Here is a 16,116-nt window from a genome sequence, read left to right as displayed (position 1 = left end):
ACCTAGGACAAAGGCATCAGCTAAATAATAAGTAATAATAATAGTAAATGACTCACTGTAACCTGAAGTGGACTGGCATCCCATCCAGTGTCAAGTCCTTTCTTATATCTGATACTTCCGAGTTGCATGCTGACTTACTGTACCACAACTCTGTATTTTAATGAGCTGTGAATCTGGTTGAATTATTTTTTTTTTCCTATCATAAGACATGTAGCAGGACTAAGTTATTACCAACACTAAGCTGCACAGTTTATTGAGGAAGTTTGTTTATTGATTTATTTAAATATTAATTTCAGTTAGACTTTTTCTCTAGCCACCTTCTTTGGTAGAATAAGATTATTTGTAACATGTAAAAGTTTTTGATTTTTGGTGGAAACTGGTTTTCTTTAACACCTGCAATACACAATCAGTATACCAAACTTTAAAATAAAACGTTATATATGACCTTAATGTATATCCAACTGAATACTTCAGATAAAGCAAAAAATTAAAAAGAACGTATTTCCTACTGGTTTCACCTTTCAGGTCGCTGCTAAAATAAATAGAATCTGCGTTGTCAAGGATGGGTACTCTTAAACCACATGGACTGTAACTGTATGCCCTTTGATGTATCTATGCCGGATGCAGCTGACAGAAGACTCCTGAGTCGGCGCTTTCCTTTGTATTTTACTTCACGTGTACGTGCAGCGTTCACTCGACTGTTGGCACCTGTAAACTCCATACTTCCTTAATGACCTGTAGCCTTTATTTCTGCATTATGAACACATTCCTAATTTAAGCATGAAGAAAAGGCTGGGTTCAGTCTCATACTTTGATAGATTGGGTGCAAGTCGTGTACACGATCACGATTATCATCTCTTAGTCATATCTAAAGAATTCTAAATGAGCCTTTTTTGTAAGTATATAATCCATCTAATGAAACACGAGAAATATGAACTAATAAATGTACTCCTTAAATAATACAATTCCAAAATAAACACTAATTCCCAAAACCGCATGCCAAGAAAATCGCAACAGTGTATTAAATGTTCTAAAAATATGAAGATGCTACGCATCAAGAAGGATGCTATATAATTTAAAGACTGAGTGACAGAGGAGTGAGTAGTGTTTTACAAATTTAATTGCAAAGGCTCGTGCGCTGACAAAGTCTGTCAATGTATAATGTTTTTATAATGCGAAAAGCATGCGATCTGCATTCAACTGCACGGAACGTGAGGAATTTCTGCAGATATTCAAATAACACGCCCCCGAGCTCGAGCGCGTCAGGTTGAGGTACCACTCCTACAGCCTTACATTTGGTTCAGACTGATAACATTATATAACACATGCTTTTTAATAAAGGACTATTCGATCTTCAGCGTCATTAAAAAAAGGCTACGCATCCCGGTGGTTTTCCCACACATTCCTACCCTGTTGTATTCATCATTTGTTGAGTCGCCAACAACGTGATTATGTAGAGTAACAAGTTACACTGAAACGCTCTCCTGTTTTACGGTTGAAATGACAACAGCAAAGGGCTGAGCAGATTTTTTTCTCTCTCTCTGCCCGTCTTCGTCTCTTCCACTCCGGTTGCTGAATTCTCTGCCAATTGAAGCCGTCAGGTGAAATGCTCGATATAGCAATAAAGAGATCTGCAGCACTCACCCGTTGCCTTCAAGCCATGTCTCTTTCTAAAAGTCACCCAAAACAGAGATCAATACAATAACAAAACTACCATAAGCGAAAGGCTTGCCTCTCTCTGCCTTTGGGAAGCACATGCTCAGGGATGCGATGTGTTTGTGATCTGTGCTTTGCAAAGAAGCTCGACACGGGTCCTTATGCGCCTTCCTTATTGCAATGTTTTTTGCATGTTACTGTGCATTGAGGACTAATGTGAAGGTAAGGATACACCGAGACGTGCACGCGCGCGTCTGTCCGTCCGTCCGTCTGTCAGCATACTGTATACCTATTGTATGAGTACACATATACGCGTGAACTGCATGTGTGATGTGCATGTGAAAGCGAAATGTCCGTCTCGCGTTGGAATGGGGAAAAAAAGAAAAAAGGCAATACAGGTGGTTGGGATTCTGGCTGTTTCATACAGATAAGCACATGGTGAATGATATATTGTTGGATAATGCAGACACAACTTTATATACTGTTAGGCCGGATGGATAGATAAACAGATAGATACTGAGTAACCAATGATAAAAAACAGTAATATTTTAAAAGCTACAACCATCATCTCAATGTGCAGACACTCGATATTTCACGTCTTTTTAAATCGATCCACGAGTCGTCTTTCTCAACAAATGGAATTTGATCAGCATCATAGTGTGTGTGGATATTTGTACCCATTTTCTTTAAGAAGCAAATCCAGTCGACTCCGCTTACCAACGACAAGTGCCTCCTTGTTAGTGATTAACTGAGATGACAGCGGCGGTGACTGTTTTATTCGAGCTGGTCACGCGCGCAACTTTTCAGCACAACTTGCACGCGCGATCCCCCATGGATCTGGGGGCACTGACCGGTACTTAAGACAAAATCGCCACGCTGTGGCACAGACAGCTGGCGTGTGTTGCTAGAACATAAAGGCAACTGATGTGCATTAATTGAGCGTGCGTCTTGTTTCCAACACTATATGTTTTTGTGGACGTTTAGGGATTTTAATAAAATATAATAATTGACTTCGGAAATTGCTAGATTAATATAATTTAACCTAATATAAATTTAATACACGTTGATTGGTGTGCGCGTGATTGAGCGAATGTGCTGCATGTCTGTTGGAGTTCCGCGCGTGAGAGCTACGCTGCTGGGGAAAAAAGTAAGAAATAATTCACGGTCCTATAGTATCAAAAAAAAAAGTGAGCGACTGCAGGCAGGCACAGTTCTCTCCTCCCCGTCGATCTGATATTCCTCATCTGGGATCTCAGCAGCAACTGGTGACTTTATGAGGCTCGGCATTAATCTATCTCGGCATCCTCCTCCTCCTCCTCACGCCCTACTGGGTTAATAGTTACAGCCAGATTATGAATGGCCAAGGCACGGTTTGGTGGGTTTCTTGGCATTTTGGCTTTGATTCTGATTTTAGGTTTTCTTTTGTGGCATTTGAAGTTTACCATTTTGCCAGATTCTTTTTTTATTATTATTTTTAATATTGTCCATTTAAAATATTATTTTAGCAAGACACCACACATTTCATGGTGTTCCCATTTTCCAGAGGATATCAAGAGAGTTTAGATTGCACAAATATGGTGGTTTTAATATGGATTTGTGCATAATATTTTAATTCAACTTTTCTAAAGCTGTTCCAACAAATATCTGCTTTCAAATAGGACTAAGCTCTATTATTGTACTGTTAGTAAGAAAACATTTAAAAACCATTAGGGCTACAACTGATAGGGTCTTTCAAAAAGGTGTAGAACATTTATAAGACCTTTTGCAAAAAAAGTAAATAATTATCTCACTAATTTTAAATGGCATTACACATACAGTAGCAGCCGTGTATATTACACTATCATGTAAAAAGCAGTTTAGCCTTAAAGATTATTTGACACTTTTATCTGTCATTGTGAATGCCTGCTGAATATTTAAATTCCAGTATAACTAATTGATTCTGTTGATGGTTAGGTTTGTACAAAGCATTGGTCCTATTGTGGTGGCAGTTTAGTAGGACAGTTCTAGAGTTTTCTCAATCTATTTCTGGGTTGTGGGGGCCTGAGGCTATCTCACTGGCACTGAGTAGAAGGCTGAAAACAGTTCTGGGTAGGCTTCTAGTCCACCAAATACATCACTCTCACTCACATACACACACACACCATATTCACACACAGTGACAAATTGCCAGTGCCAGTTAACATAACCTAAATAAATAAATCCCTTTTGTAATTTCTTGTGTGCTTGAGCATGTCTGGCCTAGTAATTTTCATGAAATTGTACTTTCAAAGCTGTTCAGTTATGACCAGTGTTAGGGAATAATAGAAGTGAAAGGCCAACTTTATTACAGCCACTGACCATTATGGATATTAAAAGAATGTGGCACTCTGATGATAAATTTTAGAGTTACCAGATTTTTAAAGTCCCAAACCTGGAAACGTGTAGCATGTATGCCGATGAATTAAAAGGCCATCCTCATTTGTTTAAAAGGTACTTTATCTCATCGTCTTCAGTGAGGGATCAAGGCACGAAAAAACAGTTTCAAAAAAGAATGCACAGGAGCCCACACAGTGTTTTAAGTGTAAACAAATAAATGGCAGTGCTGTTTGTTTTTCTACTTGTTAGTCATACTCACAGATCTGTTCAAATTGAACACTAGTTCTTATTCAAGCTTTCCCAGTCGGAGTTTTGAATGCATTGTTATTCGTATGTTACTCGGGGGTAGGGGTTATGGAGTTTGGTTCCTATTAGAGTATTGTGAATATATTCTAAATATATTGTGAGGGTGCTTGTTTCAGCATAGCAATGTTTTATCCAATGGGCATTTTGATATCAGTTATTTATCAGGGCACATAGTGTAAAATTGGGGCTGTCAGTATCACCTTAACATCTGGTCACCACAGTAAATCATTATAAACTGCAGATAAGCTGTGAGGTTGAATTAGTGTAAGGTAAATGTTTATTTGCTGTGTACACAGCAGCTTACATGCCCCAGTCTACTTAAATTCATATCAAGATAACCTTTTGTTTTCCATGGCTGTATTTTATACTTTCTATGTTTAGGAAAATCATCTTAACTTGCCTGTTACAACTTTAATCTTCTGGTGGACTGAGGTCATGATGCACTGGTTCAGTTCTGTTTGCACCCAAGCTGCTAGGACAACTTCATAAAGCAGAAGCATCTTGATTATGCAGATGTTTCCCTGCACATGCACATTCCAGCTTGCAGATGGGGGATTGCCATACGAGTAGGGTGCACAAGCAGCCAGTGCTGGTCTTCTTTCGAATCAAGCAACCTATCGAAATGTACCCCAAAGTTGTTCTGCATACACACAGTATACATTTATTCTAAAAGAATAGTCAATAAATAAGTTAATTGACTAAATACATTAAATTAAATTAATTAAAATAGACCATACTAACATTATTATTTTTCGATTAAGACATTGGCAAACGTATCCAATGCTTTAATCCAATGCCTTTCTGATTTTAATCTCTGTTTTTTTGTTCAGTATTGTTGTGATTGTAAGTTGAACATGATTGGTTTGTGCAACCATTGCTGTGTATATATTTGCATGTGTAGCATATTTTGACAAGGCAGTACAAATCGTTAGAACACCGGTGACTTCCTACCCATACACATAGTTTGCATTTATCAGAGGTGAAAAAGAGGCAAATATACAAAGTTGGTGTAACCACTGTCAAGGTAACAGTAAACTAATTCATAGCTGAAGACACATGGAACATTCCTCTGTTTTAAGTTAGATGAACCCACAAATTTGCCAGTGCTTTTCAATGGGAGATTTTGAAATTGGAAAACTTTGCACAGAGCGATCTCTTCAAGACATTGTAACAAAAACTGAATGGTCTCAAAAAATTTCTTTGAAAAATAAGCATGCCACATTTAAACAAAATTGGTCTATGGGGGTCTGAGTTGTTTCATGCGGACAGACAGACAGACATGGGTTATGCAATAGGTGCATCACACCTGAAAATGGATGCATGGACATGTGTGAGTGTGCCCTCCAGTGGAGTGGTAATACGTCCAAGGTTAGTTCCTGTGTTGTGCCTAATGGTTATACATTGACTACATCTGACTCATATTTTCATTAGGTGAGTTCAGAAAATGGGATGTGTTGAGAAAAACAGTTATGTGAAATGAATGCATGTGATTTTTTGTGTGTGAAAGTACCTTATGTTGGAATGGTAACATGCCCTTGGTATTTCATAACTTTCTTCTAGTGCTGCTGGGTAGCCTTCAACCATCAACATCCCTATAACTAAATTAAGCAAGTTTGATAAATAGATACAGTAGATAGAAATCTGATTATGGTCATATTTGGTGTATTTTAGTAAGACTTACTCTGTGTTTTTGCCGTTTCACCATCTCATTTATGTTGGCTCCACTTGTTGCCCAAAAGTTCCCTGTGATCTCACCTTTAATGCTTTCATTATTGAAAAAAAAGTAAAAATAAATCATCCTTCCATTTTCAAACTTATAAGGTTACAAGGATTTTATTTCTTTGCAGGCATCAAGAGTTTATGTTGGATGTGGTGCTGGTTAATCACCCGGCACATTTACACTTGCCCAGACTCTGTCATATATTACTGTCTCTGTACATATTAGTTTTAGGTGAACATCTTTATAGTTGCTTTTACAGTTAATATTTGTCACATTTTCCCATTTTAATATTGTACTCTGTGATGCTCTAAATACTGCTAAATTGTGGTACGTATAATTCTTTTAACCGTTAGTCTTTTAAACATTTTGCTGTGAAATTTGAAGATAAAGCATTTGCTAAAGATAGTTAACAATGTGTAAAAATAATACAAAGTATATGGTATTAGACAATACACCAAAGATCAAAAATAGTGTTTCTACAGAGCTTGGTTTCTGAAAGTTGGGTGTCCCAAAATAATCTTCATGCTACCTCAGTAGTAACAATAGGATTATAATGAATGGCCAGTGACTTTGCAGATTCGGCCTAGCTATTAAGTTATTGAGGGTGACAGTTTTGATTCTTCCATAAGACACCTGAAGTTGGCAAGATCATTTTCAGCATTCTTGAAATATTGAGATATGACAGAATGCATAAAGTTGCTCAACATGATGATGTCATGCTGGACATGAGGATGACTATGACCTTAGCCCAGTCCAGTGTTGTGTTTATTATGTGGGACTAAAGGGAGTTTACCTATGGGGAAAATGATAGATTTGTAGGAAGAGTTGTTGTGCAACCTGTTGTTCGAAGAGAAGAGCAGGTTATTAACTCTGTAGGTAAAAAAAAAAAATGCAGAAATTTTGAGCCTGTAGCTTGCAGGACCAAAAGTTATGGAAATAATAATAATAATTCTTTGCATTTGTATAGAGCTTTTCACACTACTCAAAGCGCTCAACAATTGCAGGTTAAGGGCCCAACAGAGCAGAGTCCCTATTGGCATTTGCAGGATTCGAACCAGCAACCTTCCAATTGCCAGTGCAGATCCCTAGCCTCAAAGCCACCACTCCACCATGATGACTGGTTAAAAGTAAACATCAAGAAGACCTTCTTTATGTAAGTTTGAATAACAGTGTTTTAAATAGATAGATGAGACTGTAACAGAGTCACATTCTTTAAAGCCTGTACTTCTGTTATAAGCTGGTGGTGGCTGATTTCTGATTGGCATGACTGATGCTCTCTATAGAAAGAAGGAAGTGATGATGATGATGAGGGGGAGGAGGAGGTGGAGAGAGATTCTGCTGAAGTGGAACTAGTAGATCAGACACCCTATAAAGATACAACATACCCTGTAAGCCTTGTCCAAATGTTTATTTTTAGAAGGGGAGGTAGAGCTGGTTTTCAGTTATACTTCTGTATTTTGTTCTTTCATCTCTTTATTGCTTCTGTTGTAATGCACATTTCTTTTTGCTGAAATAAAATATAAATGATGTATTATTTTTCTTGCCTGGTTTTTGTAGGAGAGTGTATGACTAATTGCATGCAGCATGACCAGCAATCACACTTTTTGTTGTAATCTCAATTAAAAGTAATTTCAGTGACTGTAAATCTCAATAGGCATTGTGGGTAGAATTCAGAAATTCTGATAAGACATTCTGCAGTTTATTACACATCTTAAAATATTTATCAGAATATAGAAATAAGAGAACTGGCCCTTTTAGGATTGTTTGTTGCCTTTCAAATCATGCTGCTGGGATGGTACTAGACCTTGAGACCCTGAATTAGATTAAGCAGGTTGGAAAGTGAATGAATAGAAGGGTGACTGTATTAAAGGTGCTGCCTCTTTACTCTCCAGCCCATTATTCAAGAAGTTGAAGAACCATGTTGAAATATTAAGACAGACAAACTAAAAACCACTGTGAAACATATCTCTACAAGGTCTACCAAGTTACAAGGACAGCAAGGGCCACTATGGGGAGTTGTAGCCTGGTGTCTTGTAGTCTGGTTCACTTCAGCCTAGCCAAGGAGGAAAATTTAAGATTAAGGCTCTGACTGAATGAAAAGAGGGCTGAAATATTACAGAGAGAGAGAGGCCATGAGAAGAAATAATGCTTTGATGGCACTGTAGTGGCAAGTAGGTGAGCAAGTTACCCGACCTGGTAGACAAGGGTTCAGCAGCCTGCACAAGTAGGCCCAGTATGCAAGCAGGACTGTTTTATTTTCTGTTTTTCATTTGTACTTTTTGTTCTTCCTTTGAATCCATCCACCATGTATTTTATTATGCTAATTTAACATCTCATCCTTTATATTTATTTATTTATTTTACATTATTATGATTCCGGAGCAACACCACAAGAATTACCTCTCCTGTTACTTTGCCCCGTCGAAAATATGTGGTAATATAGACTAAGCTTCAAATGTAATATGAATATCACATTAAATTTAGCACACTACCTTGCAAGTGCCACAGACATTAGTTTGGAAGATTAATATAATTTGACATAATTTTCTTAGTCCCCTTTATCCTGTCAACCCAAAAGAAAAGAAATAGTTATGTATTTTTCATCAACAGTTTGATACATGCAGTGGGTAAAACAACATGACAGATCAACATATAAGAGAACTTTTTTACTAGCGTTAATTTAGTCTTAAGAATTAGTGGTTTAAATAAAAATGGAACACCTGTCTTTTATTTTTTTTTAATATGCATGCAGTTGGGTATAGTAGTTTAGTGTTTGGTTCTACTGCATGATGTGTACAACATGCAGGATTTGATTTCTTGTTCAGTCACAATTTGAGTGTCTGTTTGTATTTTTCTAATTGTTTTTTTCTATCTACTCATGTGTCCTACCACAACTGAAAAATATGAAGGTTTGGTTAACTGATCACTGTATACTGACCTGGCACAAGAAGGTGAATGATGTTTTATTGGCTTCCTGGCAAGTGATGATTCCTACCTTCCTTCATTATTTTATGAATAGGCACTACCTTCCTGTAATTCTGTAATGAAAAAGTAGCTTAAAGGAAATGGATGGGTAGATATGATTTCACAGTAAACTGAAAGCAAAATTATAAGCACTGACACTCTGACATAAGCTGCTAAATATACTGCACAAGCAAAGTGCAACCTTCTGTTTTACTTTGTTACATCAAATGTTTTTCATTTTATTAAACCCTCATATTTTACCAACAAAAATAATATATTCATCAGCAAGTAGTACATCTCCTAAATGTTATGGTGATTTTACATAAAGGGGATGGACAACCTCTGTCTTTAATTCTGATCTAGAGTGTGTGACTAAGACAGCAACTCCTACACAATGCTTTTCATCTTCAGACTAGGTTTTTGTCAGCCCCAGAAGTGTGTAATGATATTCTTGACATTCCCATGTGAAATATTCAGATTTCATTGTATCCGTATTAGTTTATCAGTTAAGCACTCTGTTGGCTTTAGCTGGCACCTTGTCTCTCCCTGTCTCCAAAAAGAATCGTTTGTCTTAACAGATATTGGCTTTGTTTTGTCACTCACTTAAGTTTATTTCACTTACTCTACATACTTGCTGCACTCAGGCATACATTTAAAATGCAAACATCTATTAAGTATATAGCTGACAAATGCTAGTAAACAAAAAATAGTTTGCAAAGTGATGACTTACAGTAAATTACTATTTTCCTTTCTACCATATAAAAATATATTATTTGTTATGAAGTATGTTTATTTCTTTGTGGAGTGTGATAACTAACTAAAGCTTGTAAATCCATGAATAGTAAAAGTCCACATCTTGAGCAGTCTCTCACGTGACTCTCCATGTACGTGTTAATTTTCATTATATGGCAGATTTTTCCTAATTATCAAAGACATTTAGGCATATACTGTACATATAGATCAATTTGCATTCTGCTCTTTTATTCATCTTTTTCTTGTGCAAAACTTGATAGAATGAGAACAGCACAGTGATAGCTTTTACTGAGAGCATTGAAGTTTTATAATCTGTCACCCGATCTGCCTCCATCGTGACATTTCAGATCTGTGCTGCCACTGTGCAGTAATTTCACAGGCCCACAACATTGCTTTAACAAGAAGGTAATTGATGATGTTTCTTTGTCTGTTTTGCCTTTGTTTTTCCGGTTTCATAGAAGAGGCTATTAATTAATATTGCACTTTGGTGTCAGAGTAATTTTATATTTTCCATCCATCCATTATCCAACCCACTATATCCTAACTACAGGGTTACAAGGGTCTGCTGGAGCCAATCCCAGCCAACACAGGGTGCAAGGTAGGAAACAAACCCTGTGCAGGGCGCCAGCCCACCTCAGGGCACACACACACACACCCACACATCAAGCACACACTAGGAACAATTTGGAATCGCCAATGCACCTAGCCTGCATGTCATTGGATTGTGGGAGGAAACTGGAGTACTCAGAGGAAACCTACGTAGACACGGGGAGAACATGCAAACTCCATGCAGGGAGAACCCAGGAAGATAACTCAGGTCTCCAAACTGCGAGGCAGCAGCGCTACCCACTGTGCCACCGTGCCGCCGATTTTATATTTAGTTTCAGAAATCTTCCTATGTGGTGTTAGCATCCTCCTTTGAAATGTTTGTGTTGGTTTCCTCTGGGGACCATTACCCAAATACAGGTCGCTGTCTGTGTTGTTCGTTGAGAATATCAAGAGTCTTATTTAGTACAGGTATAGATTCTGGTTCACTCTAAACATAAATTGGATAAGTAACTTAATTTCATGATATTATGTAGTCATGACAATACATTTAAACTTAACACATTGTAAATGAAGGAGACAACAAGCCATAAAGAGATGGGGCGCCTAGATTAACCCTGTATAATTGAGAGATGTTGATTATTTGAAAAATGCATGCGATAATAGTGGAGACATCTGGAGTCTTTAACAAACTGCACCAACATAGCGACAGAACCAGTTGTTCTTTAATACAGAAAGACCAGGATGTCAGAAGACAAAGTGACGTCATAGATGGAATGTCTGTCATTCATTCTGCAGAAGGAGGAATTGAAAAGGCATTAAGCAACAGTGCCACCCCTTAGCTCGGAGTGTAATTACCAGTAGATGAGCCATGAGGTTGTCTCCCATATGCACATGTGTAAAAACTTGAAAAGCAAGAAATGGAGGAATGTAATTTTTTGTTTATATTCATGTTTGTATATTTTCTTAGTGTAACCAACAAACACAACTGAAGTAATTTTTAAAATTATTATATCAGTAACATATAAAACTTGAAATTTGCTAGAAACAATAGCTGTGGATGTTACACTTAGATAAAATATGAATAATATTCTTATACTAGATGACTTTTATTCATGCAAGTACATACCGACATGAAGGCTGGTTCCTGTCCTGTCCCCAGTGCAGAAGTTATAGTTTCTAGCCCCTCTGAAAAGCTGTATCTAAATATCATTGCTCTCATAGTTTTCTCTGAGTGAGCCTCAGACAGTTGGTAACAATATACCAACTTCTTATTATTCCACCTTATAAATAGTCATAATAATAACTACTCAACACCAGATCCAAGGCTGTTTTACTATTTGTCACACAGTATAGTTCAGTGACATTTGTTGCACTGTTGCAACAAATTTGTCGCATTTGTTTATGATCTCAATGCAACAAAAACCACAAATGCTAGCTGAAAACCATTTGGTCTAATAACTATTTATAAATTCAGTCCTTACATACAGCACCATACAACATGAGCACCATCATAAAACAGTGCAAATACTGTAATAGTAAACACTAAGAATCCAGAAAGAAAGAGATACTTGTATGTTTTGGGATGAATCATACACTTAATGTTCTGCCTTTCCTCATTGGCCTATTCATGAACCATCATGATGTTATCCATCACAATTCCAAAATTCACATGTGGTTTGTTTACTCATTCTATCAGGTCTCTTATAAATCACCTTTGGACACCAGTTAATAATTTCAATATTATTTGCAACTTGTTTAATGTTAGTTTTGTTTTTGTTTTTCATTTTTACTATTAGGGTGGTACAGTGGCACAGTGGGTAGTTCTGCTGCCTCGCAGTTAGGAGACCCGGGTTAGCTTCCTAGGTCCTCCCTGCGTGGAGTTTGCATGTTCTCCCTGTGTCTTTGTGGGTTTCCTCTGGGTACTCCGGTTTCCTCCCACAATCTAAACACATGCAGGCTAGGTGCATTGGTGATCCAAAATTGTCCCTAGTGTGTGCTTGGTGTGTGAGCATGTGCGTGTGTGTGCACCCTGAGGTGGGCTAGTGCCCTGCCTGGGGTTTGTTTCCTGCCTTGCACCCTGTTGCTTTGGATTGGCTCTAGCAGATCCCCGTGACCCTGAAGTTAGGATATAGCGAGTTGGATAATGGATGGATGGATGGATTTTTACTATTATCATTTTGATATAATTGCAGCACCATTTTGAGTTTGTTCCTGTAATCGACAATATCATTTTTTGGTTTTGTTTTCTTGGCCACATCCATGATGTTGTTAGTGACACCTTCCATTTCCACGTGTTCTGCCAGTTGCTTGATGCATGATGCTATCATACTGATGCTGTTAAAGACTGGCTAAAACACAAAACAGTTAAAAGGTTATTGGAGTCAGGAAAGGATCATAATTTAGACTTTGAATTTTATTTTGGTGTAATCATTTGGCCTTTCATGTTCTTTCTATCATTCTTACACTGCTGGTGACATCTAAGGGCTAGCTCTTAAATGTCCCTTTAAGAATCTATATTCTAGTTTCTCAGTCCTTTGGATTTGCCTTTTATCAGTGCAGTTACAATAACCTCAAGCTGTCAAACATTCAGCAAAAGGAACAAACCTTAAATGCAGTCATCTCTTTCTCATCCATGGAAAGGAGTACAGATGTAATGTTTAGAAGTCTAAAACCACTTTAATCCTAACGGGCAAGGTTTCATTGACAGGCGAATGGTTAAGGCCATTGTCAAGAAGTAATCAAATTTAAAAATCAATATTCTTTTATCTCTCTTTGCAGCCACTCTTCTGGAGATTTAGTAAATCGGTTGTGGAAAGTGTATCTTTCTTCTTGAAAAATCTTTCCGTATTAAAGAAGAACAAGTTGTTTTTCGTTTATACTCTCCTAAGGGTGTTAGCCACTTCAGGATGCTAAACTATGACCGTCATCAGTTCATAAAATTGACTATACTTTCTCTCTGATATTAATGTATATCTTGATTTTTCCGGTTTGGTTTGACTTGACTTTCGGGTGCATCATAAGCCTATATAATTTTAAAAGAGTTAAAGCTGTTGAATAGCCAAATAAATTGCATTCAGTTTTCGCTTAATCTTGTACTCATTTCTTGTGCTTATTTATTTGTTATAACTGTAAGCAGCATTATTTAACTTTGCAAATTGCAATATAACATAATATTCCATGAGTTAGTGCATTCACTGCTATTGTTAAATTACTATTTGTCTTCATTTACATTACTAGTTTGAGATATAGAATCTGGCAGAGTTGTTTACTCTTTGTGAAACAATACCAGGTGACATTTTCTTTTTTGAAAATGGCTCATAAGAGCCAATTACATAATAATAAAATCAAAAAAAAAATCAGGGATGACATGAGATCTGATGTACACTTTATGTTTCATTAACACGTCTAACATTACATCTGCAGTCCTTGCAGTTAACCTCACTCTTTGATCACCTTCAATAAAAATAAATAATTCAAACTCTCCTGTGGGCTCACTTTAACATGAAATCAACTAAATATTTAACTGTGTAGCTTGTAGTAGCATCAGCGCTGTACTGTATATCAATTAAAGCAAATGTATGTAGGCATTTTTCAGGTTTTATTACTTGGGATTTTGCCACTGTATCCTAACTGTTTTATCAAATGTTGGCAATGCTTTTATTATTTTTTAATTTAAATTGCTAGTTACTGCTTTGCACAATTCCTTAATTGTAGGATTTAGTATTACCATACAGATTTACATCCTGTGACCTGGATAAGCATACTACAGAACAGATGCAATCATTTATTCACTGTATTAAAAAAGGACAGTTATATTTATTTATTAAAGCAATAATGACACTTGTAGGCAGTCACTGAAGATTTTATTGTCTGTATGTAAAATAAATAAATGAAGCTAGTTAATGAAAAACACCAAATATAGTATCTTAGAGTAGACTTTTGTTAAAGTGTTACAGGGAAGTAGTAGTTGTGTCTTAATTATAAGAAAAATTTGTAATACATTTTTCAACATGGTATAAAATAATATTAATTAAAATGTAAATTTATTTATTATTTCTTTCTCCAGACTTTTTTGTTCCAACCTCTTTACTATATAATATAAATACAATACAATTATTTTTGTATAGCCCAAAATCACACAAGAAGTGCCGCAATGAGCTTTAACAGGCCCTGCCTCTTGACAGCCCCCCAGCCTTGACTCTCTAAGAAGACAAGAAAAAACTCCCAAAAAAACCCTTGTAGGGGGAAAAATGGAAGAAACCTTGGGAAAGGCAGTTCAAAGAGAGACTTTCCAGGTAGGTTGGGCGTGCAGTGGGTGTCAAAAAGAAGGGGGTCAATACAATACAATACACAGAACAGAACAAATCCTCAATACTGTATAATAGTAAAATAAAAATATTACAAGTACAGAGCAGAATTTAACAGTAGATGATATCACATATTATGATTTGGATTGTCCAGAGTCCTGGAGAACTTGGCCATCAAGCTACCTCCCCCTATTGGCCATTCCACAGCTGTGTCAGTGCTGGGCCAATCAATCCGACCCCTCTACCCGTCGAGATGAGAATAAATTTTGGTGTAGGCATAGATTTGACTAAGATTCCTGGGATAACCAATTTTTAATAATAAAATGGTGAAACACAAGCATTTTAAAAGATTACTATTATTTTGCTTTCCATCATATGTAACCTTCCTTCTTAATTTAATTTTTTATAAGTGAAAAAGTAAATGACAATAAATTATTTTTATTATTGGACAATTGCTTTAAATGTAACTAAATTTCTACTGTTCATATTTGGGCTTCGAAACACATTATGCTCTAATGGGATGAATCCGAGTTGTTCATTAGTGCAGCAATGTGAGTTTCTCTAGTAGAAATTAATCATAACTGCATGTCATTGTGATCTCAGCAGGCCTCCTAATAGCTAAAGTGCTTACTGGATTGTAGCTTTTCTGTTTTAGGTTGCTCCCTGGGTCCTGGTTACTGTAATACACTAAAATCCGGGAAAGATTTGAGAACACACATTTCAGTCTGAGACCTTTCTTTTATATTTTATGAGCGTAGATTACACAATATATTTTCTTAGTCTCCGCATTATGAATCTACACAGACATGGATGTATTATATATTCATTGCATTATGAAATGCAAAGTGTTTTATATTTGTATTTCAAAAAAAGATATGAGCTAGGGCTGCATATACTAAAAGCTACCAAATTTACACATGAGCGCTGAGCACTGTGCAAAATGTGCTGGGTTCTGATTCAGTAGCTACTGTTTAGCCAATGTCACGCTTTTAAGATGTAATGAATAAAATTATTTTTACAGTCAAGTTACAATCAAATGCACTGTTCACAGTACACTGAATTTATCTCACTCAGTAGTTCCCTTCCCAATGCTTGCCTGAGTTTTTTTTTTGGTAGAATGCTGACTTTGCCATACCTGCAGAAAAGGTTAATTTTACATCTTTGCACTGTGCAAATAATCATCATCACCTTTGTCAAATTATATGTTATACCTTATAACCACAACCACAAGTTGGTGGTTTCCAGGAACTAAACTTTGTGATTGTCACTCAAGCAATGCACAGAAGAGCAAGCAAGTTTTTACTATTGTTATTATTACTCCTATTTGTATCTTTATGGTCTCTTATATACCCGCATTTAATATACGATTTGTATATGGTGTGGGGGACAGTTTCAAGCACCACATGTTTATTTACACTAGTTACAATGTCCAAAGCACACACAACCCACTCTACCCCCAAGTCCATGCCTCTTCTCCCACTGCCCTTCTCCTTAGGTCCGCCTCCAC

At 36.8% G+C, this 16,116-nt stretch overlaps 1 protein-coding gene across 20 annotated transcripts in view; it reads left to right on the top strand.

Moving 5' to 3' along the window:
• dlg2 (discs, large homolog 2 (Drosophila)) overlaps positions 1-16,116 on the top strand; it is a 1,682,723-nt gene that overhangs the window by 648,575 nt on the left and 1,018,032 nt on the right. For 3 of the 20 annotated variants that reach the window (XM_039744376.1, XM_039744368.1, XM_039744373.1), the window contains exon 1: positions 1,136-1,878. The exons of the other annotated variants lie outside the window; for them this stretch is intronic. In XM_039744376.1, the coding sequence (XP_039600310.1) occupies positions 1,837-1,878 (42 nt within the window). In that variant the 5' untranslated portion in view covers positions 1,136-1,836. Of the gene's footprint in view, positions 1-1,135; positions 1,879-16,116 lie in introns of those variants that run through there. 20 annotated transcript variants of the gene reach the window in all.

Source organism: Polypterus senegalus, chromosome 2 (genome assembly GCF_016835505.1).
Source record: "Polypterus senegalus isolate Bchr_013 chromosome 2, ASM1683550v1, whole genome shotgun sequence".
Taxonomy (NCBI): domain Eukaryota; kingdom Metazoa; phylum Chordata; class Cladistia; order Polypteriformes; family Polypteridae; genus Polypterus; species Polypterus senegalus.
Note: the sequence above shows the minus strand (reverse complement) of the source record. Positions and strands in the feature narration are given on the sequence as shown.